The sequence below is a fragment of the Gobius niger genome (genome assembly GCF_951799975.1).
Source record: "Gobius niger genome assembly, chromosome: 11".
NCBI lineage: Eukaryota > Metazoa > Chordata > Actinopteri > Gobiiformes > Gobiidae > Gobius > Gobius niger.
Genome location: NC_136862.1, coordinates 11,608,253 through 11,633,780, shown reverse-complemented (window position 1 = coordinate 11,633,780; position 25,528 = coordinate 11,608,253). Strand labels below are relative to the sequence as shown.

The 25,528-nt window shown below is 45.1% G+C and overlaps 1 protein-coding gene across 1 annotated transcript in view; it reads left to right on the top strand.

Moving 5' to 3' along the window:
* The window catches only part of uvrag (UV radiation resistance associated gene), a 59,650-nt gene extending 38,297 nt beyond the window's left edge, over positions 1 to 21,353 (top strand). The window contains exons 14-15 of the mRNA XM_079565791.1: positions 11,565 to 11,656; positions 18,886 to 21,353. Coding sequence (XP_079421917.1) covers positions 11,565 to 11,656; positions 18,886 to 19,696 — 903 coding nt within the window. The 3' untranslated portion in view covers positions 19,697 to 21,353. The remainder of the gene's footprint in view (positions 1 to 11,564; positions 11,657 to 18,885) is intronic.
* The last annotated feature ends 4,175 nt before the right edge of the window (positions 21,354 to 25,528 follow it).

Genomic DNA, 25,528 nt, shown 5'->3' with positions numbered 1-25,528 from the left:
AATTTTTTAAACACATCATGGAAAGAAGACAGCTGCGAAACAATACAAGAATCCAATGCATTTCCGTTTATTTACTCGCACACATAATATATTCCTGCTTTTAATAAATGGACATGTGACAATTTGTCCTTTTTCCACCTCCGGCTTCTCGCTTTGCCGTGCACAGACCAAATCTCACGCATGTGCTAAAGAGTGTAAGCATGGCGGCACCCACCCCGGAGGCTCCGCGCGGTGATGGGGGTCAGAGGAGAGTAACACGGGTCCTCTGGCACCGGTGGTCTTCCTAACTGAATTTCCTATTCCCCTCACACAGCTTTTCCCGTAATTATGTAAATCTGTTGACTGAATTTGGCGGCAATACGATACTCAGCAAAGTGTAACAACAAGTAAAAGCGACGGAAGAGTCTGGTTTGAGTTAGGGCCGCTTTTGAATGGCGGGCTCATGCGCCGGTCCACGCCACACCTGTATTACATTAGCACAGTGCGGAGGAGACGGGACGGGGGCTAAGCGGACAGAGCGAGCGCAGGTTAGGGATGGTAAATGAAGTGAGGAAAGTCATAGTATGCAATATTAAAACACTTTTACGACTTGCTTGTTTGAAATGGCAACAGAGAGAGGAAGTACATGGTATATTACATTTCACCTGTGAAGGAAGTGCCTTAACGTGTGGAGTGAGCTGTGAGCCTGTTCTCAAAGCCACGTGAGGGTTGGCTTTGCTTCGGTTCTAAAGGCAGCAATGGCCTCTGCTAAAGTCAATAACTTAACTTAAGATTACGGTCAAACACCATAATCTTAAACATACCTTTTCAACGTCTCTTATCTGATGGGCTCGCTGTATGGATCTGTTTATGAGAGCGAAATGCCCGAGTTTCTTGACAGAAGACGGCAAGTCAAAGGTAAACTGAAAAGTAGCGTATAGTACATTTCAAAGCACCTTAAAAGGCATCATAAATTGGAGACATGGAAAGCTTCTGTACTTTTTACCCAAACCACATTTACATTTCTACGCTTTGCTGGAGAGCTTTGGATGACAGAAGCTGACTCCGGATGATTAACCTGTAACTTCTGTTGGGCCCACAAGTGGTTCCTTTCAAGTCACTGCTGATGACTCATTCAGAGGAATATTTCAGTTTCAGGGTCGTACCGTTTGTGTATATGAGGCAGATGCAGTGCTACGTAATGTCTAATGTTGAATGCAAATTGATTCAACTGTTAAAAGGAAATCTGTGTTGCAATAAAACACATAATAATCACCAATAAACAATGAACTTATGCCCCGCCTTAACCGAGCACATTTTCTCCAGTTTGGCTTTACCCGAATCTTAAAGCTTAAAAAAACAAAAAAACAATGAGAACGAGGATGAAAACAAATGCAACACAAAGGCTTCAAAATGTGCCGCAAAAGCAACAAAACTGTGTCAATAATGTAACGACAACGTGGCAAAAACACAACGAAAAAACAACAAATAAAACAAAAAAACAAAAACATGACAAAAAACTAACAAAAACTTCATGAAAATGCAACAAAAAGTGACAAAAAAGAGAGAACGCGGCGATCATTGTCGTTTTTAGGTTTGGGTAAAGCTGAACTGGAGAAACAGCTCTCGGTTCACGCGAGAGGTAAGAGACTAAGAGCCTCTTGAAAAAAGAGTCAAAAGAGTGACAAAAAAGTAGGGCTGGGATAAAATATCGGATCGGATTTGGATCGCAATACTTTATGCTGCAATACAAAGTATCGATGCTTTCAATACTTGTGTTTGCAGGCCTTTTTATCCTGCAGTTCTTTGTGCATTTTATGTTAATGCGCTTTCGATCTAACACTTCAAAAACAAATGGCATTGGCTTTATAAACTTTGGACTTATGACTGTTTTCTTTTCACAAATTTTAAGGTAAACGTATTACAAATCATAATTACTTATTGTATCGCAATACGTATCGGATCGTGACAAAAGTGGATCATCCCAGCCCTACAGAAAAGTGCCGGAAAAGCAACAGTCAGCAGCAAACTCCACTCAAGAAGCTTTTAGATTTGAGTAAAGCCAAACCGGAAAAAATGTGCTTGGTTAAAGGCGGTGGGTAAGAGGTGGAGGAAGCTAATGAATTGATTGCAAAGCTTTTAACTAATGCTAGGAATCGATCCCATGCTGACCTTCACAGCCTGTCTGCTGACGCTTCACTGTGGGTGTGTGGGAGTCTTGTCTGCTGTAAACAGATGCGTTTGCTGTTTATGTATCCTGATTTTGTGTGAAGCTGAGGGACCAGATGATGATCACGATGATGAACATGAAGCGTATACAAAGTCGAGGCTCAGTGTTCAATTATTGAGACATGTTTTTTCCTTGACTAATCAAGTAGGATTATATGTTCTCTGCTTTACTTTACAAATCCACAAAGTTTAACTCGCCATAATCCCACCTTCTGATTTACTGCCATAAATTGACCATTTGATTGTTTCTCCCTTATACACCATCTCACAAACAAACATATCCTATGTTTCAATCCACTTTCTATGGATTTGGTCTGTTTCCCCACAAGTAGTGAGTAAGTTCTTCATTTTTTTGTCACTTCCATGGCAAAGTATCAAGCATTTGTCTTTTATTGGGTGATGTATCCTCTGTGTAGTAACATTTGTGTAAAATCTAGCCAAAGCCCACGTGTATTGTTGCTTTTCTCTCATCTACGTAAATGATCGCTTTTGGGGAGGGTTTGTCAGACTTTATTTAGTTAATTGTTCCAAAGCTCTCGTTTGTGATTTCCAGTGAAAGGTTGATAAAGTTTTGGGACTGCAAACCATTACATCACAGACATTATTAATTTGACAATCTTGTGTACCGGATACATGACACTGTGGTGAACTGGTGTTAGTTTGAAGCATGCGATGTAGCCCACAAAACGGAGATGTTTCTGGTAAAACGGAGAACGCACAGTTATCGTGAGAAGGTAATGAGCCGCTATCGTTTTCATTTTTAAGTGAGGCTTTGTTCTGGTTTGGTTTGTTGTGTTATAGACATGATTACTGTGCCATAAACAAGAAAGTCATGCACTCTGGCTGAATTTGCACTTTGGCTGCAAAAGGTAATGCTGTAGTCTGTTGGATGAGCTAAACTGTTTATGGCGCAGTCATAACAGAAGATCAGAGCGGATGCCAGTGCATGTAAATATAACCGTCAAATGTGTGCTCTGTATCGGTCGAGGGTGATGTTTATTTAGCAAAACTGCAACAAATTTTTGAATTATTGGCCAAACACCGCCCTATTGGCCAACAAACGGTGATGTCGATCAAAAGTTGACAAACTTTTATTGGGCTCTCAGATTGTAAACACCAATTTAAAATGCTGATTGATATGCCACTGTGTGAGATACAAATTGGGACAAACAAATGTATGACTAGGCAACACAATGAAAACTTAATGTACCGCTGTGGGCGATTCTGGCCTCTGCGAAGCATCATGCAGCGGTCTTGGCTGAAGTATTTGGCTGTGTCGCCTGAGTCATGGACACAATCTGACCTTTGTATTGATGTGTGGTTTTTATGCAGTTTACAGAGGACGTCGATGCCCCAGGGCTGTTCTCATAAGCCAACAGAATTTTTCATTTCATTAGGTCTGCTTGTTTCACTTGGCAAGACATACTAATATTTCCGAAAATGGCCAACATACGTTCTTGATCAGTATAAACAAATATTACAATTACTCCTGTGCATACAATGTGTCTAACCCCATATAACACTATAGTGCTCATTTTTACTCTCAGTGAACAATGTTGTATATGTGAATTTATAACTTTTCTTTTTTTTTACTTGTATGAAAGAGCTAATTTTTCAGGTGTAGCTTTATACCTGTGTTTAGTGGTGGTTTTAGAAGTATCAGCGTACTGAAACTCTTAACCATCTTAATTGCAAAATCTTGTACATAATGGGACCGGGGTATAGTTGTCCTAGCAGTGGTTCTCAACTGGTTTTAGCGTCGGGACCCACAATCATCCTAGGAGGACAATCTGTGACCAAAATATGATTTAGACTTGTAAAATATAACTTCAAATAGTCTGAAATTATAATAAAAAAACAACCAGATAACAGTCATTTTCACAGACTCAAATAGTGATTCTAAACATATATTAAATTAAATCTGGAAAGGCTCACACTAAAAACGGTCCGGCGGCCCACATTTGGCTCCCGACCCACCAGTTGAGAACCACTGTTTTAACCTCTTAACCCCCACCAGAACCGAGCATATTTTCTACAGTTTGGCTTCACCCAAATCTAAAAGCTTCTTCAACAAAATGTCAAAACAGAGACGAAAACAAGGATGAAAATACAACCAAAAAAGAAACAAAAACACGATTAAAAAGTGAAGCGAAAAAAGAGTCAACAAGCGAGGAATAAAAGCAATGAAGAAAGCAACAAAAATGGAGGAGAACAAGACAAAAAAAAATACAAAAAAAGTAAAAAATATGACGTGGCAACAAAAAAGTCACGATCAGTTTTGTAGGTCTTAGCTTTCAAATGAGGCGTTGCTTATGGGCTGCAAGCTCCAGTGGAGAAGCTTTTAGATTTGGGTAAAGCCAAACTGGAGAAAATGTGCTCGTTTCAGGCGTTATTTTGGTGTAATTTTACAGGTGCTTAGAGCAATAGAGTAGGTACAGTATATATAATAGTAATTAGTTAGGGTCTACCTTAGGTCAGTCCAAGGCATTGAGAGTAAATAAACATGCCTTGCCCTTGCCTTTATTCAATTCATTCAATTCCATTACATTTATCAATATCATCGGGGACCTTAGACCTGACTTTGTAGACCCTTGTTCTATTGTGTGGACAAAATTAGCTTTTATACATTAGCAGAGTACAGACAACCACTGGAAAACATGTTAATGATGTAAAAGTCTTGATATGCATTTTTGTTCAAACCCTGTTCATACCTCATTCCCTTGCGTGTAGTGGACCAGTTGACAAAAAACATGAAAAATAGCAACTCTTTTGGACTGGCGCTCTCTGCCACTGGTTTGGAGACGCTTTGTTGGGTGCTCCATTTACCTCGTGGTCAAGCTTTGTTGGTCGCTGCCTGTGTTGGTCTTGGCAGTTTTGCCGTTATGTCGTGGAGGGGGGGGGGAGTACACCTGGTTAGCCATCGAACCTAAGTCGTCATAGAGCCTAACGAGCTCCTGATTGTCTCCCAAAGGGGGCTCTATGTAGCTTTGTGTGCTGTAGAGGTAAGTATTTCTATTTTTACCCCAGCGGACAAACCCCAGCTCATTATTAATCACAGGATAATTGTGCGTGATACGGGTCGGACATGCTTGAGATGGCCCCGAGTTTGAGAAAAGAGACTCTTAACCTCCTGACACACAAAACCCCATGATGTTTGATGAAAATATCCTGCGTCCCCGTTTTGCTCCGCTGCACGTCTCTGCTGAAGATGGGGGCTCACCTGTCAAACAACGCTAGGTCTCCGCACCGGCTGAACTGTACTGATGTCTACTTATACTGAACTCATTGCATAAAAGGCGCTCAGGGGGAAGGCGTGCTTTGTTACCTGGCCCACCCTCCCGCACCACAATCACCAGCAATCAAGCTCAAAAAGTGAGCACAGCCCGCCCACATTAGCGATCCCATCTGAGGGTGATTGGTACTGACAAATGCAGGGAAACGGTAATACATGGCATAAGCCAGACTGTGTTTGTTTAGCCGCTGCACGGAGCTCCGGGCAAACAAGACGGTTTTGGTAAATGATGGATGGCGTGTTCTGTAAACGGACCTGTCCCTGTTGGCGCTCCTGACATGTCTTTGTTTATGCACAGTCATAGATTTATTGCACCAGAGCGGAAAACCTTTGGAGAAATATCTAATTCCAGTAATGCATTTGGGACTAGATTTGAATTTTTGTTCTTAAAATCCAAATTCAGTTCACAGTGCTCAATAGAAAACATCCTGGCGCATCAGTTTTTGAGTGAAGAGCAAAGTTATGCTTGAATTGCACAGGGATTAGAACATGACTGTAGCTCAACCACAGGATTAGCAGATTTCACACAAAGTGAGACACATGAGACTGGAGGATGTGGCCATTCAAATTGTAATTGTGCTTAAACTCGCTGCCTTATTGCAAAAGGGGTTTGGCAATCCCTATATTAATCCATCCTGCACTTTTGATTTGATTGTTGCAAAAACAAACAAATATATAGCTATGATAATTCATGGACATAGACAAGATAGGCCTTTTGAAATGTTATCTCAATCAGAAAATAAAAGCTTTCCAGTATGGTTTCTATTGGCAATGACCCACCATCAATTTATTACGACAACCTGTGACCTAAATAAGAATTGATGTATGAATAATGTGAAATACTGTGTTAACCTGTGTGTTGTTGAATAGGCATTAAGAACTAATGTTAACAAGCTCAGGAAAGTGTGTGTGCCTTGTAAGCGGATACATTTCGAAAGAAATATTTCCATGGAAATGCTGAGAACTATTGATTTAACAAACAAATAAAATGTAGTTATAGTCCTCCAAACTCCAAAGCAGGTGCTGTTACTGCCACTGAATTGGCTGTAAACCTGACTCATAAAAAGGCCCAATACAATAACTGAGAGGGGCGACAGTGGCGCAGATGGTGTAGCTGGTCGTCTCATGATCGGAAGGTCGGGTGCTCGAAGTGTATACTGCCATTTTGTCTTTGGGCAAGACACTTCACCCACCTTTCCTCCAGTGTCTGCGTACATTGGTGTATGAATGAGAGTGAGTGGTTCCTTCCGTAAAGTGACTTCTGTAGGTGGACAACATGTACAGTAGTTGAGATCATTTACCATTGACCAAGTTACCATTGCGATTTCGATTAATTGCACAGCCCTATATTGCAACACACGCGTCTGACCCAAAGCTCATGCTCTCACACGCCATCCCCAGTCAGAGCAGCTGATTGACCACTACGAAATGCACAGGAGAACCCCGTTGTCCAGGAGGCGCAGAGTGTAAGCAGGGAGTGTCCAGGCACAAAGGTGTGAGCAGCGAGTTGCAGCGCCGGCCCGATCCATTTCACGATGTCATCACCCCTCCCCTGCAGCCCGCTCCTCTCACCTTTCAGCCCTCCTCAATGGGCTCTGGGAATTTCTCACCACGATCTGGTTAGCCCCATTACAAAGAACCCCGTGGCCAGGCCGAGCACACGCACAAGCGCAAAAAAATAAAAAGAGACTAGAGCTGCATTCATCAACGGCCGGTCTGAAAGGGAAACGAGGACTGACAAGCGCTCTCCCGTGGACAGAGTTTTAGCGATTTGTGTGACCCTGCTCCGACGCTGTTGACATAGACACACACTCGGATTGTTCGCGGTGTTTGTGCAAAGATTAAAGTTCGATTTCTACCCGGCTCCATGTGCTAATTCACTTTCCTGTACAAAAATCAACCGTCGGTGTGTTTTACATCGTGTCCGTTGCAACAGACTGTCTCATGCGAGTTGCAACACTCTCCCCAGGAACCGTTTAGGTTTACAGACCAGAATCTAAACCTTCCCACTGCTCTGTTTGTTTCCAGCTGACATCCAAAGGCTTTCAGCGGCGCCGACTGTTGGAAATCATACTCAGTTTTACATCGTTAAGTTGACTCACACGTTTTTCTCCTCATAGCGTTCCTGTCCTTTTTTTCCCCCTCCACAAGACACCGTGGGGTCACTAATATTTTTCTATTTGGTTTAAACCAGCTGAGAAGAAAGGAGGGAATTCATGTTTGAACGTTTTGACAGGTCGCGTCCAAGAATATACGGCTTCCCAGGCCACGAGCAACACATACTATATTCACATGCAGTACATAGAGAGCAAACTGAATGTGGCTTCCAACGGGGGAGTGCCAGACCAGTTTATGAATATTGATGGTCTGGCGGCTGGGCTTTGGGTCAACTGCAGACCTGCTCGAGCAGCGTTAATGTATTCCACTTACTTCAGCACACAGACAATAAAGTACAAGTACTGCTCAGTGTTTGCTGCATGACGCCATTTTGACCCGAGATCCTTGGGTTCACACTTTTAAATGAAAATGAAAATTAGAAACAGCAGAAAGCGCAAGTATCACGCCAAGTGTGACGCTTGAGTTTTAGCCTTGATGCTGATATTTTTAGCTAAAACATCTACATTTATAAACCCAGTCTCCTCCGGTGAAGTATTTACAATTTAAATTTTTGATTTGTTGTAAGTGATTATCCAACAGTTGCATGTTTCTGCCCCGAACTCCATAGCAACATGATGATGGCGCATTGAGTTGCCTTGTGTGTGAAATGCACGGTATAAATAGACTTGCATTGCCCTGCCTAGCTTCCAAGACTTCCTAGATTAACCTCTTACCCCCCGCCTGAACCAAGCACATTTACCCATTTTTGTCACGTTTTTGAAGCTTTTTTTCTTTCACGCTCTTTTGTCGCATACATTTGTCACATTTTTGTGGCTTTCTGAGTTCCTTTTTCATCGCTTTTTTTTTAATCACATTTTCATTGTGTTTTTGTTGTGTTTTCATCCTCGTTTTCATCGCTATTTCAATGCTTTTTTTTAAAGTAGCTTTTAGATTTGGGTAAAGCCAAAATGAAGAAAATGTGCTCTGTTCAGTTGGGGGTTAAGGGGTTAATGGCTGCTTCCCGTTCTTCATGGTTACTATGGAGAGTTAGCCATGTCTTGTTGAAATAAATCAATATTTAAACCGTCAGTAGCGGACACAATGTAGCTGTATTCTGGTATTATTTTCTTTTTAATTTAAAATATGGACAGGAAGTAGTCGTTTTCCTACACTGGCCAACAGGAAGTTTGCCAAAAACATTCCGCGCACTGAACCTATTGTTCCGCGCACTGAACCTATTGTGAATAAATCAACATTACAATTGTTATCAGTGAAACCAGTATTTGATTTAAACACGTCGTCATACTGTATCTCGGGACACAGATATGTCAAGTTTGTAACATTTTTACAAAGATCTTTCATGACTATCTTTTAGGCAAACTTAGGTCACTGTTTTAACGCACTTGCCTCACACCCCTGGCTCATCGAATATGCTTCTCAAATGCATTTGTCATTAAAGAACTCTCGCTTCAAGCAAGTGAGTGACCTCAGCCATCACAGCCTGTCTGCACCATATTGAGTTTCTAGCACTCCACACACTTGGTAAGATATGCATAATAACAGGCGAGTGCACTCTTGAATTCTTTCTTGCTCTGAGGATAATTTGACTTACGGCTCTTGTCCGACACGTGGTGCATTTATTATTCCAAACGCTTGAGACCTCAGGGTGACAAATGGTGCTCAGGAATAGCTCTCGTTATTTATTTTGGTATTCATCAGAGAAAGCATACGTTGTGTTGTATTCTTTGCTGAAGTTGAAGTATTTCTCCACTCGTATCTGATGAAGTGATTCATATGGCCTGATTTCCGTGAAGCTGGGCATTTTCATGTCTGAAGGAGCTGGCTGCACGTGCTTTGGGTTTGTGGGGATATTGATCTTGGCCTGCAGTGTCAGAGCCAGTTCCGTTAACCAGCTCTGTGGACAGCACATCACCGTCATTCGGTCAGCGGCGGAGGTTTGCTGTCTGACCTGAATGAATTTCTATGTTCACACAGAATTCGTCTCTTTTCGTTGGCAGACGCGCCTTTCTTCTGATAAAGACCTCCTCTGATATTCTATACATAGAGTGCACTGCATAGTTTTGATTGTGAGTAAGGAATACACCGCTGAATGTTGTAGAAGAGTCTACTGTGAGATTAGAATTGGAAACTGTCTTCTTTTGGTCAGAAAAAATAAGCCTTTTTTTTTTTTTTACATGAAAAACTCGCTTTACAATTTAAAATATGTGATGTCTGTACACAAAAATGACATCACCCAAAGCAGAACCTCTTAGGAATAAATTCTAGGTACTAGGTACAACATTTAACCTCTTAACCCCCACCTGAATCGAGCACATTTTCTCCAGTTTGGCTTTACCCAAATCTAAAAGCCTCTTGAAAACAGTGTCAAAACGGCAACAACTATGAGAAGTAAATGAGGATCAAAAAGTAACAGGAAAATGTGGCAAAGAAGCAACAGAAAAATGACAAAAACACAACAAAAAGAGATGAAAATGTGGCAACAACGTGAGGAAATGTATCCGTTTAGATGAGTTTCGTAGAGTTGGGTAAAGCTGAACTGGAGAAAATGAACTTGGTTAAGGCGGGAGGTTCAATCTCAAGTATACAAAATCTAATATAGTAATATCACTCTCTGATATAGAGCATATTTGCAGTGAGGTATTAGGGCTGGGCTATAAAAGTATATAAATGTAGCTGATTCATTAACTTATACATACCCTTTTATACAATCCTCAGCAAAAAAAAATAATTACTTTGTCTCATCCAAACTCTGCCAAAAAAAATGTCCGTAAAGCCTGGTGATTATGAAATCGACCCCACATCCTACCAGGGGCTGGGCAAAGTGCAGTCTTTTCAAAGCACAGGGTTTAGTAGTTTGATTGCGTTTGTAAATATGTACCCGCATACATTACATTTTTCCAACTACGTCAACAAGTAAAAATATGAATTACCCTCAAGCACTGCTAAACTGCCACCTCATGAGGGCATCCCACCAGCAGGGCCAACGCAAAGTCAAAAACAATCCAGCTTGAAGCGCAAGGTCATGAAGTTCATTGGCAAGGAAGCATCCTGGCACTTAACCATCCCTTTTTTTCACTGTTATACAAAACTACAAGAAGACAGAGCGGCTCCCTGACCCTTCACCTGTACTTTTAAACACGTGTAGTACTTTTTATGAACATGCCGTCCATCCATTATGTCTTTATAACTGCTCGAGCGCAGGTGACTGATACGTCGGGGTCAGACGTGCCTCATCCTTTCTACCGGAGTATTTGTTGTAAGGGGTGTTGCCAACGCCCCTGTGGAAATAAAACAGATGTGCGCGGGTGCTGGCGGCCTGTGTGACAGGGGGGCGGCAGATAAACGCTGGACGTGCGGCGTGATGCTCCTCTGCTGCTCAAGAGAATGACTTAATTGAACTTATCTGCGTCTTGAGTCGGCTGAACTCTAAAGCTATTCCTGGCATCTGGGTTTAAAGGTGGCTGTGTTGATTTTTAGTTTTTTTTCCTGTGGGTTTAATTCTGTCGTCATGAATTAGAGTACTGTGGGAGAAGGAAGGAAACATGGAAGGCCAAATTTAGAAGTGGGTCCAGAGCGAGGAGAGGAAAAATGTCACAGTGTTTCTAACATAATCTTTTTTGCCCTGTTTATTCTGAAACGTGTTGAGTTTTCTCCAGCCACCGCCAGCGTCTCATACCTCGCCTTTCCACGCACTTACCACATGAGAACACATGGCTGTTATCAGGGAGAGATGCTCATTGTGTGTCCGAAAGAGTGATTGTCCAATAGGGAGTGCAGAAATAGATCACGGGGAAAGAATTCAGACCTCAGGCCGCTTCTGTAGGTGGTATTTCTTCTGCAGAGGACATCCAAACATGGAGATGTCCGCCACCGCACCTTAACGTACAGCCCATGGTGGTAGGCTGTTCTGAGGTTAATAATATACTGTGTGCTCTCTTCTCTGCAGCTGAGATATCAACATGGCCTGACCACCCCAGACCTGCAACAAACTCTGCCCAACCTGAAGAACTTCCTGGAGCATGGCCTGATGGTCCGATGGTGAGAGGCAGCACACACGGTCAAACCTCATACAGAACATGCGGTGTCAGCAGCACAGCACTGGCCTACGTGACAATTACCATTGAGATGTGTCCACTTCAGGGAACATCTGTGCGCCTCTATGTCCACTGTCTGTCCTGTGAGTGACCCTTGAGCCGGTCTGCTTCAGAAGACTCTGCCCTGGCTTTGATCGCTTTTTCTGTTCCAGGGTCAGCTGAGGGGATAATGTTTATTACACACATTAATTGAATAACCTTTTGTTTTGAAAGAAAAGAAACCATGAAAAGCTTTGGTTTCTCCACACCCACAATCCCGTAATGAGGAATGGAAATGCCTCCAGATAGATGAGATGAAAGTAAGGCGCACTAGGACTTAAAGCTGGGGCACCTTTTGGTTGTTGGAGAGTAAATGTCTTTTTGCCAAGGAAGACGGAAGCAGAAGGAAGACGGAAGCAGAATCTAAATAAGTGCATTTTATTTTGTGGTCGGTCCCCCTGCTTCACTGTGCAGGAAGGATTGTGACAGTTTGGACCAAAACTAAAAATTTCACAGTTTCAACAGGAAAAATATTATATATTACATATTTATTTTATTATTATTTCTTTTTCGCCTCCTATTATTCAGTCTTGTGATGCTTTGAGTGACGCCAATTTAACCACGACAGTGAAGTGTGAACTTTCAGCAGCATAAAGATACGAAGAGCTCATGATAGTTTTTGACATATTGTCCACCCCATAATCTGCAAGCTTCGTTTTCTGAAGATTTGTGTTTAAGCCTCAGGTCCACAGCCTGGAAATCCACAGGCGCTGCTTGACATTCAATCCTATGTTGAAATAATTTTGGACAAAAGGACAAATATCGAGACATACAGTTGTGCTCAAAAGTTTACATACCCTGGCAGAATTTTTGATTTTTCTTTTACTGATTTCCAGGGAATATGAAAGATAACACAAAAGGTGTTTTTTTTCACTCATAGTTCGTGGTTGTGCAAAGCCAAACAACTGAGTTTGCTCTTTTTAAATCATAATGATAATTGAAATGGCCAAAATGACATTGATCAAAAGTTTACATTCTTAATACTCTGTATTGCCCCCTTTAACATCAATGATAGCTTGGAGTCTTTTATGGTAGCTCTGGATGGGCCTCTTTATTTCCTCGGATGGTAAAGCGCCCCATTCTTTTTGGCAAAAAGCCTCCAGTTCCTGTAAATTCCTGGGTTGTCTTGCATGAACTGCACGTTTGAGATCTCCAAACAGGAGTTCAATGATATTGAGGTCACGAGACTGAGATGGCCACTTCAGAACCCTCACTTTATTCTGCTTTAGCCAATGAGAGGTCGACATGGCCTTGTGCTTTGGATCATTGTCATGTTGGAACGTTAAAGTACATCCCATGTGGGACTTCCAGGCTACTTTTGAGCACAATTGTAACTTTTTATTTATAACTTCATAGTCTCTGAATTTGAGGATACACCTCACTACAGATGTGTACCTGAAATCGGGTATTTCAGGAGGTGCATGATGTCACAGTGCACTTAACAATGACAATATTCCCAATATACAGGGCTTAAGTTTATGCAATGAAAATGTCATATATTATTCACAACTTTGAGCTAAAAGGTGTCCAATGTGTCCAATAGTTTTCACCTGAAAAATGGTCGGTTTTGGTCATGTTTGGTCATCTTTTTTATATGTGTTGTTGAGGGGCAGCTTCTCTATGGCTCCCTCTGCACTGTGTTGATGTACTTTTTTCAGTCTAGACGGTGAAAAGGATAGCAGTGTTCACTGTTCAGCTTCACTTCCTCAGTTGAGCATATCAGGTTTTTAGTGATATTTGCTTTAGTGGTTCCACAGGGATTGTCGTAGCCCACATCAAACGTCCAAGTCTTATCTGGCATTATTTGTTTTGGCCTGAAAGTGGCGTCTCTTAGAAAGTTTGGGTAGGAACAAGAGCATGCTGTGAAGTTTGTCTGGGACTGGATGGAGTAGAGGTTTAGCGATGTGAATTCCTTAGTGTGCCTGAAATATGCCAGCTTTGACATCAGCTGTGGAAAGGAGGATAGCAGGCAAAATAATGTGAAGGAGTGAGGCCTTTTTCTGCCTTGGGTTGTCAGGTTTTCTGCTTGATGATTTAGGCAGCGGTCTCCCAGTCGCTTTACTGAGAGCAGCGGAGTGCTGTCAGTGGAGCACACCAGAGACTGGGGCCCAGTGAAACCTAAAGACACACGTGGGTAAATGGAGGTAACCTCTCACTACAACAGGCCTTTTTCCCATCGCTGTGGTATGTGAAGCTGCTGTACCACTCAAACCAGAGCCATGTGCTGCTGAGAAAGCCTCTCCTTTTTAAACAATGGCACACTTATTTGTATTAGCTCAAGAGTGGCTGCTGTTTTTTATGACCTGAAACCCCGTCTGAAATAAACGGTAATGCTTGATTTGTGAGTTTTGTTATTTTTGTAATACACGGTATGTTACATGACGTACACCAGTGCATCATGGGGTTATTGATTTGGTGTGTTCGTTCAGTCACTGACAGATTATCAAACAAATATTTGTTTGCGGCACAGGGCTGTCAGCACACAGTGGCTTCTCTGTTGACATGATGCAAAATGACATCCGACTGAGTCTGATCATTAAAGTTGATTTGTCCTCTCAGTTTTCTCACTTTTATTTATATTTGTGTTCAATGAAGCAACATTAGTATGTAGTTATTTGCTAATCTTTGTTTTGTTTCAAGAGGAAGAAGCATATCCACTTGCCACTCATCATGGCTGCATTATTTATTATCCCCCAAAACACTTTCAGATGATTCCATTTTCAGATTCACAGATGGGAATTGCCAAAAACATTTTGTGGTTGTCGTTACTGCCAACCCCATGAACTGCTACCTTAACGTGGTGGGGTTGTTTGAGCGCCCGAATGATCCGAGGAGCTATGTTGTCTGGGGCTTTATGCCCCTGGTAGGGTCTCCCATGGCAAACAGGTCCGAGGTGACGGGTCAGACGAAGAGCAGTTCAAAAGACCCCCATGGACGTACACTATACAAGGACCGTGACGTCGCCCGGCATGGCGCAGCCGGGGCCCCACCCTGGAGCCAGACCTGGGGTTGGGGCCCGAACGCGAGCGTCTGGTGGCCGGGTCTCTGCCCACGGGGCCCGGCCGGGCCCAGCCCGAAGGGACGACGTGGGCCCGCCCTCCTGTGGACCCACCACCCGCAGAGGGATCCGTAGGGGTCGGGTGCGGAGAGGACTGGGTGGCAGTCGAGGCCGGGTGCCTCGACGACCTGGTCCACATGCACAGCTTCTGGCGTTCGGGACATGGAACGTCACCTCGCTGGGGGGGAAGGAGCCTGAGCTTGTGCGGGAGGTGGAGAGATACCGACTAGATATAGTCGGGCTCACCTCCACGCACAGCTTGGGTTCCGGATCCCAACTCCTGGAGAGAGGCTGGACTCTCCATTTTTCTGGAGTTGCCCGCGGGGAGAGGCGGCGGGCTGGGGTGGGTTTGCTCATATCCCCCCAGCTCAGCCGCCACGTGTTGGAGTTCACCCCGGTGGACGAGAGGGTCGCGTCCCTACGCCTTCGGGTCGGGGACAGGTCTCTCACCGTTGTTTCGGCCTACGGGCCCAACATCGGTGCAGAGTACCCGGCCTTCTTGGAGTCCCTGGGAGGGGTACTAGATAGTGCTCCGACTGGGGACTCCATTGTTCTGCTGGGGGACTTCAACGCCCATGTGGGTAACGACAGTGAGACCTGGGAGGGGGTGATTGGGAAGAACGGCCTCCCCGATCTGAACCCGAGTGGTGTTCTGTTGTTGGACTTCTGTGCTAGTCACAGTTTGTCCATAACGAACACCATGTTCGAGCACAAGGGTGTCCATAAGTGCACGTGGCACCAGGACACCCTAGGCAGGAGGTCGATGATCGACTTTGTAGTTGTGTCATCTGACCTCCGGCCGCGTGTCTCGGACACTCGGGTGAAGAGAGGGGCTGAGCTGTCAACCGATCACCACCTGGTGGTGAGCTGGATCCGCTGGCAGGGGAGGAAGCCGGTCAGACCTGGCAGGCCCAAGCGTGTTGTGAGGGTCTGCTGGGAACGTCTGGTGGATCCCTCTGTCAGTGGGGTCTTCAACTCCCACCTCCGGAAGAGCTTCACCCAGATTCCGGGGGAGGCGGGGGACATGGAGTCAGAGTGGACTCTGTTCTCCTCCTCCATTGTCGATGCGGCTGCTCGTAGTTGTGGCCGTAAGGTCTCTGGTGCCTGTCGCGGCGGCAATCCCCGAACCCGGTGGTGGCGCCCGGAAGTAAGGGATGCCGTCAAGCTGAAGAAGGAGTCCTACCTGGCCTTGTTGGCTTGTGGGACTCCTGAGGCAGCTGAGAGGTACCGGCAGGCCAAGCGTGCTGCGGCTCGTGCGGTTGCGGAGGCAAAAACTCGGGTCTGGGAGGAGTTCGGGGAGGCCATGGAGGAAGACTATCGGTCGGCCTCGAAGAGATTCTGGCAAACCATCCGGCGCCTCAGGAGGGGGAAGCAGTGCTTCACCAACACTGTGTACAGTGCGGGTGGGGGGCTGCTGACCTCGACTGGGGATGTCGTCGGGCGGTGGAAGGAGTACTTCGAGGACCTCCTCAATCCCGTCGTCACGTCTTCCAATGAGGAAGCAGAGGCTGAGGACTCGGGGGTGGGCTCGCCCATCACCGGGGCTGAAGTCACCAAGGTGGTGAGAAAGCTCCTTGGTGGCAAGGCTCCGGGGGTGGATGAGATTCGCCCTGAGTACCTTAAGTCTCTGGATGTTGTAGGACTGTCTTGGCTGACACGTCTCTGCAACATCGCGTGGCGGTCGGGGACAGTGCCTCTGGATTGGCAGACCGGGGTGGTGGTCCCTCTCTTTAAAAAGGGGGATCGGAGGGTGTGTTCCAATTACAGAGGAATCACCCTCCTTAGCCTCCCCGGTAAGGTCTATTCCGGGGTGCTGGAGAGGAGGATCCGGCCGATAGTTGAACCTCGGATCCAGGAGGAACAATGCGGTTTTCGTCCTGGTCGTGGCACACTGGACCAACTCTATACCCTTCATCGGGTACTCGAGGGTTCGTGGGAGTTCGCCCAACCAGTCCACATGTGTTTTGTGGATCTGGAGAAAGCGTTCGACCGCGTCCCTCGTGGTGCCCTGTGGGGGGTGCTCCGGGAGTATGGGGTCCGGGGCCCTCTGCTAAGGGCTGTCCGTTCCCTGTATGACCGCAGCAGGAGCTTGGTTCGCATTGCCGGCAGTAAGTCAGACCTGTTCCCGGTGCGTGTTGGTCTCCGCCAGGGCTGCCCTTTGTCACCGGTTCTGTTCATTACTTTTATGGACAGAATTTCTAGGCGCAGCCAGGGGCCGGAGGGTGTCCGGTTTGGGAGCCTCAGAGTCTCATCTCTGCTGTTTGCGGACGATGTTGTTCTGATGGCTTCAACGAACCAGGACCTTCAGCACGCACTGGGGCGGTTTGCAGCCGAGTGTGTAGCGGCCGGGATGAGGATCAGCACCTCCAAATCCGAGGCCATGGTTCTCCACCGGAAAAAGGTGGCTTCCCCTCTGCAGGTCGGTGGGGAGTCCTTGCCTCAAGTGGAGGAGTTCAAGTATCTCGGGGTCTTGTTCACGAGTGAGGGACGGATGGAGCGTGAGATCGATAGACGGATCGGTGCGGCGTCAGCAGTGATGCGGTCGCTGTATCGGTCTGTCGTGGTGAAGAGGGAGCTGAGTCGGGGGGCAAAGCTCTCGATTTACCGATCGATCTACGTTCCCACCCTCACCTATGGTCATGAGATTTGGGTAATGACCGAAAGGACAAGATCGCGAATACAAGCGGCCGAAATGAGTTTCCTTCGCAGGGTGGCTGGGCGCACCCTCCGAGATCGGGTGAGGAGCTCAGTTACCCGGGAGGAGCTCAGAGTAGAGTCGCTGCTCCTTCACGTCGAAAGGAGCCAGCTGAGGTGGCTCGGGCATCTGTTTCGGATGCCTCCTGGTCGCCTCCCGCGGGAGGTGTTCCAGGCATGTCCTAGTGGGACAAGGCCTCGTGGAAGGCCCAGGACACGGTGGTGGGACTATGTCTCCGAGCTGGCCTGGTGTCGCCTCGGGGTCCCCCCAGAACAGCTGGAGGAGGTGTGTGTGGATCGGGAAGTTTGGGCATCTCTGCTGAGACTGCTGCCCCCGCGACCCGGCCCCGGATAAAGCGGAAGAAAATGGATGGATGGATGGATGGGTTGTCGTTACTATTAAGTTTATTGCAGTGGTGACTTTGGTGGTGATGGATGTTCACGGCCAACGATACCCAGTGTTTAAAAGACACTGAGAATTAGGTGTTCACTATTTTCTTACCCTTGACCATAAATGACCAGTACAGCTTTTATCACTGATTTACCACCATTAGCTTAAATCTTTGACTCAAGGTCTTGTATTTACAGGTTGTGACCATTAGTACGTATTGTACCCAAGCATGCATGGTTCTCATTTACTGTAGCACAGCACTTTGAAGTTTGACGAGTCTTTTTAACCTATACAGGACCCTTCTTAACCCAGTTAGCTGCTCGGACCACCTCAGCAGGGCGCCTGCCGATGCCAAGGTCATGGCTCTCTGAAAAGGCTGTCGGAGCGTCGACTGTCTATAATAATTTGTCTTAGCAGTCTATGCAGCAAAACCATCCTCTGACTGGAAAATTTACTGGGACATCTACTATGCTGCACGCGTAACCGATCAAGTAGAGATTTGTCCTCGAGTGCTAACTGACATGTGAATCCCTAGAGGGTACAGTGAGACCCTTCTTAACCTTGGACCTCAGGGGAACAGTGTGTCTACTCCTGAGAAGGCAGAGTGGTGAATTACACTTGGCCTTGGCTATTGGAGCAGGCGGTGAGGCCCCCATTTAAATAAATTTATGGCTTGAATAGAGGGTGGAGCGGGGTGTCCCATATTCCAAGTCTGTTATCTGTTATGGACAAAAATGTCTGACATACTTGGGCAGACGCCTGCTGCGCTGTTGCACTCAGCAGTTTGAGAGCGTAGTCTCAAAGGCTGCACAAATGTTTTCTGAATGTCGTAAGATGTAGTGATTTACAAAGAGTTGCAGCTGTCCTTTCCCTTTATCAGGATGAGGCTTTGAATGGGTGGAGGTGTTGAGATGACATCAAGCTGCAAATACAAGGAAACCACAATGAAACATTAAGTGTTGTCTGACATTTCCTTTCTTTCTGCACACAGTGACCGGCCAGTGTCCAGTTCCATCTCTGTGCCCGTCAAGTCCCAGCTCAGTGTTGGTCCGGCCTCAGAGTCCGGGTACTCCGGCCACACAGGCTCTCCAGACCGTGCCCTGAGGAAGCGTGCCAGCTCTGAAGCTGACAAGCAGAAGGGTAAAGCTACTCCCCCACCGAGTTACAGCACTGCTGTGTGCGCAGAGCCGCACCCACCTGCTCTGGCATCACCTTCAGCTTCTCCAAAGCACCACTCCTCTCTTGATGCTGGTATGGCCTCATTAAACTTGGGCAAGCCCACAGAGAGTGCCCTGGAGGGAGAGATGGCAGAAAAGGAAGAAGCTGAGATAGAGCAATCTGAGGAGACACCAGAGGAGGTGGAGCGCGGTGCTGAAAAAGTGATTAGTGAAGTTGAAGAACAGGATATTCACCCTCCCAGCAGCTCGTCCCCACCAGCCTCATCTAACACTGTGGATCCTGAGGACAAATCTGTGTCCGATGCGCAACACTCAGGTGCTATGAACGGGTCCCTGGTGGCAGGACAGGCTGCTGCAGGGCCCATAGAGCTGCGCTGCTCTGTGGAGCAGGCAGAGGAGATCATGGGCACAGAGGCCACTGGGCTGGGCGTGGGGCTGGTGGACCAGGCCCAACTGGAGGATTACCGCTGTATCCCCGTGGACCAGGCTGTGGCTGTGGAGTGCGACGAACAGGTGCTGGGAGAGCTTGACGTGGCGGGGTTTGAGGAGTTCTCAAGGCGCATCTATGCTCTTAATGAGAACATGTCCAGCTTCAGGCGACCTCGCAAGAACTCTGACAAATGAAGCACAGACTGATGGCACGTCCCGCTCAGCAATGTGGACCTACAGTATGTGCAGGTGTCAGAAAACATAGGAGCTCTTCTGGAACTGTGACCAATTTGCACTTACCATTAACATTTCTATTGTAATCTTTAAAATAAATCAAGTATAAGGACAGCCTAAAGCAGTGTTTCTCAACTGGTGGGTCGGGGATTTTACCAGAGACCATTTCTTTTGACATTTTTCAACTGAAAAAGTAAAACAACACAACTTGAATCTGTGATCTTTGTTTAACTTAACAATAATACATAGGACAATACAGTACAATATTTCACACTATTTAAGTGTTTTATGGGTTTGAATAAAGGGAGATGGTGGTTCCCGACACCATGCCAGTTGAGAACCACTGGCCTAAAGCATTTAATCATTTTAAAATTATTGTCAGAGATTTGATTATCAAGGCCCAAAGAAGATTCCCATTAAATAAACAATGGTCATGTCGCTCAGCCGCTGAGCTTCCAATAAGAGTAGCACTTTTGTTCACAAACCTTCAATGCAGTACGTATCTAAATCGACATCCATGTTTCCAAGGCCTATTTTTGCAGCAGTCAATGCACTTAAGAGTAAAACTTTAAAAAAAAATTCCCACAATCTAAAACCAAACATAATTCATTACCCGCTGCCATACTTGAGCTGCCTTTATCCACGTTTCCAGCTTCCACTCATGGTGCGAGAGAGTTTCTGTGGACTGTGAGTGTGGTGGCATGCAGGCACCACCAATTTGACGAATCTCACCAATGACCTTGAGTATCAGCCTGTTGCACTCGCGAGGTGGGAGTTTCAGCCGATTCAGAAAAGCCCTTTTCTCCGCACAGGTTGTTCTTAAGTTGAAGATTATGTGAGTGTCACATGGCAGGGCTACTGTGCAATCGTGATTCATCTCCATTTTGGTTTTATGTTTTCAAGTCCAGCGTTGTAAACCTCAATGTCGACATATGATCATTGTATAAAAGTAATTAAATTCTGTACTTGTATTTTGTTGAAATGTCACTCAGGCTGTATCACTGTGTTTGTCTAGAGGCCCACGTCACGTAACTTCCCTGTATCTCCGCTCCAAATGCTTTCTTGCACCGGTGTTGGATTTATGCATTATTTATATTTCCCAAAAGACACCGCTCTTTGGGTTGAAAGAGGATCAATAATTTTATTTCTGCTCCATCACGCGATATTTCAAACGGACTGTCACAGCGATGTTCGTCTCCTGTCTGCGTGGTCTCTGCGCTGACAGTAGTGTTGCATCAGCTGCCACGACTGAGATGGGCTTTCCCTCCACGGACCTTCTGATCTCTACTGTGTGCAACGTTATGTCTAAAAGTTTAGCTCTGTCAGATCATTTCCATAAACTGCTACACGGTCCAACAATTGACCATGTAAATATACTTTTGTATGGAGGTTTCTTTTCTTATTAAAGACTGTCCAATGGCATGAATGTATGTCGTCCTGTTGAAGATGTGGTTTTCCTGCGTTTGTGTGTAAAACATACTTTTGATTTGCTATGGACGATTAAGGATTTAAAGGCTTTAGAGGGGTTTTATAGTGTTTCACAGAAATGTTTTATGGAGCAAGAATGGATTTACTTTCACATTATTCCTTGGTAAAGCTTTAGTCAGCCACGTTTCTGTCAGTCTCAGGGTGGAAGGAGCTCGAGAAGTTGTTTTTTTATGCTGTTTGTAATACATTGACTGTTAGGTCACACTACACCACTCAAATCAGTGCTTAGTGTTGTGACTCACTCAGGCTCATGAAGTTTAGCTCAAATTGAGCAATAATTAAACCTTTCAGTCCACTGCTTTTTAAATACTTAATTGGAGTGGCTCATTCGCTCAAGGCTGTAAGGGTTTGGGTCATACAATACAAAAACATACAATACATACGTAACTTGGCTTCAAGGTGAAGGTGACTCTGACACGTTTATCTCTGTCAAATCTGATGTGCTTATGATTTATAACAACATATTTCACTTCAGACGTCCTTTGAGGACAGAGAAGAACAGTGAGATGGGTCTTTTGACGTGGAAGTTTTATATCGACTTGGAACAACTTTTAACATTTCCACAGTAGACTCCGACTGGACACATGTCCTTCACTAAATCTTACAGAGGCATGTTACGTTTCCGCAATGGAAAAAGAAAGTGCTACATTTTAAGAGCTTTCAAGGAACGTGGTAAGAAGATAGGAATGTCTTATGTTCTGCCTCTACGTTATTTAAGCAGGTTATAAATGCACATTGTTTCATTTACATTCTGCTGATACTGCGCTGTGTTAACAAACCTGTTCTTGTCTTACTCCTACGGGGAGTTAGCCATGCCTTAACAAAATAAATACATATTAAATCACTACGTGGCAGATAAACTTTTTGAAAGATTAAGCACTTCACCGGAGGAGAAATCTGTGTTTAGGCTTATTTTTAGTTGCCATCTAAACGAATGTGCTTGAAAAACAATCAAGTTGACTCTTTAAAGTTTTTTAATCTTATATAATTTTTTGATTTATGTGAAAAATGTGTACAGGAAGCCGTTGTCTCCTCCACAATGTACAGAATGTGCCCTGATGTTCATGCACAGAGCCTTTTACTGTGCGCAATGTACCCATTAGTATACCTTATAAATCTACTTTAGCAGCTTGTAGCCATGGCTCACATCTGTGAACTTTGAAGTTATTACTTTTGACAAAAACTGCTTTGTATCAAATCCATAGCCGTTCAGCGTGATGATGACTTCTCTATGGATAAGCTGCGTTCACTAAAAGCACTGAATAATTTTATGGCATTGAGGTGCAATGCTGCCAGGGACTGAGGGACTCAAAGTCATTTACTTATAATCAATCACCATATTATGAGGAAATATGTGCAAATTGTGCGTGCAAGTCTACCAGGATATTATCCTTTTCTTCTGTTTTAAATGTTCTGACTGACTTGGGTCCCACCCTTGCTAAGTGCCCCCACTGGACCACCCCAGTGAAAAAGTCTGCTCAAGCCCCTGCCTGAACGCCATTGTATTCTGTAGTTCCTGCACCATGTCTGAATGGGTGAGGGTGAGCAGTCTTACTTCGCCTGTCTCTCGCTTCGCTCTCTCTCAGATGTCTTCATATTCTGAGTTTAAGGAGTTCACCAGCGCAGAGATGTATAGCTGAAGGACTGTTCATCATCACAGGCACCTCACATATGTACAATACAACGGTCAAATCTGTGCTGCTGCCTATGGAGGCCCGGCCCTTTGGCTGAGCTCCACAGTGACGGTATGTATATTCACATATCAATCTTTCCCCTGTCTCCACCCTCGCACCATTGTTCTCATTAACTCTGGTTGTTTATTAATAGGCATCCTGCCAAGTCGCCCTGTCCTCCTAATCCCAAACGAATAGATACTGTGTGGAAAGGGTAAACAGAGGAGCGGAGCAGCCTTGGTCCATCAACACCTCTGCAGCAGCTGTATCGCCTGACAGTGAGTACCGGGTCAAAGCCATTGAGCACCCGCTTGACACCCAAAGACACCCGATACTGTCGTCCACCTAAACCCGGCCACCTCTACAGTTCACCGCCAAATCCTGTCACCACCATGTCCTCTGCAAACCCTGTATGTAGATTTATTTTTAGAAATGTGTGAACAAATGGGGGACAAAAAGCAATGAGTATGTCATGGTTAGATTACATTGGTGTCAGGAATAATGGCTATCAGGTGTCCGAAAGCACCTCCAGCTTTAGGAAGGCAGCTCTATTTAATGCCTCGACATCATAAATCAACAAAGCTATAGACCATGGCGACCTACATTCAATTTAAACAGGGGCTTGCTGGGAAATCGTTCTAACCTGCACAGGATGAGCCCGCACTTTCATATTAAGACCACCTCCGCTTATTCTAATGAACTCTAAACCTGGGGCGCACAGTGGCCGAGTGGTTAAAGTTACACCTGAGGTCTCTGGAGATTATAGGGGCTTTAAATACTTAGCCTGTTAAAAAATAAATTAACTTTCTTAACAAAATAAGTTGATGAAATGTAACTGAAAACGGTATCTCGTCCCCCATGGCCGTTTGGTCCAGATCAAATCCATCCACTTTTAGTCATCTGAAAGCAACTACACAGGCATTAAGTAATGTGAGGTCAAACATGTTTTGAACATTAACAATCCACTCATCCAAGTCGCCACATGCTACTTTACCCTCCAATTGGATCCGATCCGAAGTATTTCTGTTATTTCTTATCATCAATATACAAAGGGGCATCTGTTGCTCTGCTGGTGGAGATACTCGGTCAATGACCCAAAAGCTGATGATTCAACCCTGCTTTGGTGCTCCATGTTGCTGCTGTGTCCTCGGGCAAGACACTTAAAGGAATAGGCCACTGTTTTTCCATACTGAGATATGTTCTTACCTGAGCTTAGACGAGTTGATGTGTACCAAAGATGTTGTTAGCTTTTAGCCTCTCCTTCTCTCCTCTATGGACCCACACGGGAGTGAAGTTCGAAGCGACCGAGCTCTTCCACGTTTCCCCTATTTAAATACGGTTACATGAGTAGTTACACGATCCAAGTATAGTTACACAAAGTTAAACATGTCGATTTTCTCGTCTTGCATCAACTCGTCTAAGCTAAGGTCAGAACATAACTCAGTATTTAGAAACAGTGGCCTATTCCTTAAAGGTCCTGTGCCTCATTTTTATGTGAAGCTCCACTTTAGTCCCTAAAAGATGTGAAATGTGCTTATAAACATGTCCCTGACTGTAAAGAATTGGGATGTTCGGAATGTGCTTCATAAAATATTGTCAACTTCTTAGAAACGATTTCTTTGGGAGACCACAAGACCACCCTGTTTGGTCTATGTGAGGAACAATGTTACTGTTTTACTATTTGTACAGAGCAAAACTTGAGTTTGGGATAATGTGTGAAGGCTTAGCCCTCCATAATAAAAATAAATAATGCATTGGATTTATATATAGCGTTTTTCTGGACGCGCAAAGACGCTTTACGTTGCATTATTTATTCACTCCATACATGGTGGTAGTAAGCTTCTAATGTAGCCACAGCTGCCCTGGGGTAGAATAACAGAAGCAAAGCAACCAGTCTGTACCACCACCACCACCAACACCTCACTCATCACATTCACCCAGGCTTCTTAACGGTCTCCCATCCAAGTAGCCAGGCCCTTCCCTGCTTAGCATCCGAGGTCTGTCGGGTCAAGCAGAGCGAAGGAGGAACTGCTTTTGCTCTGCCAGACCCGATCTTGTCGGGGTCGGAATCGACTTGCCTGCCCGCTTTAAATGATCTGTTTCTGAATTTAATTTCATTCTCTAACACAAAGTGTAACTGAATAAGCCAATATTAAGCTCTTTTGAGGAAGGAACTCTTTAACTCTGCACAGTTTGCGGATCAAGTGTAAAACAAAACAAAAACAGTTTGAGAGTGTGGTTCAGTGGGAGATTTTATCTGAATGAAATGACTGTACAGTCTTTTAAACGAATTCATTCATTATTATTATTCATTTATCTTCTCAGTTTTTGTCAGGGTATCTCTCCCCAGCATCTGTAACATGAACGGTCCCTCTCCAGGTCCCGTCACAGCGGGACAAGTGGAGGCTGAGCCTCAGGTATCCGCCTTGGCCCGCGTTCAACGGTGCGGTTTAAAGTCAACACAAAGACACCAAGTACTCGCTCTTTCATTAGCGCGCGGAGACCTCATACTGTTGACTCTCACTCTTTACGGCTGGATTATAGTCATAATACGGGGATTGTGGGACTGTGTTACGAGCCTGGAGGGAGATGTGGCTGCTGCAGTGAGTAGACACCGTTCTGCTCCCGGGCC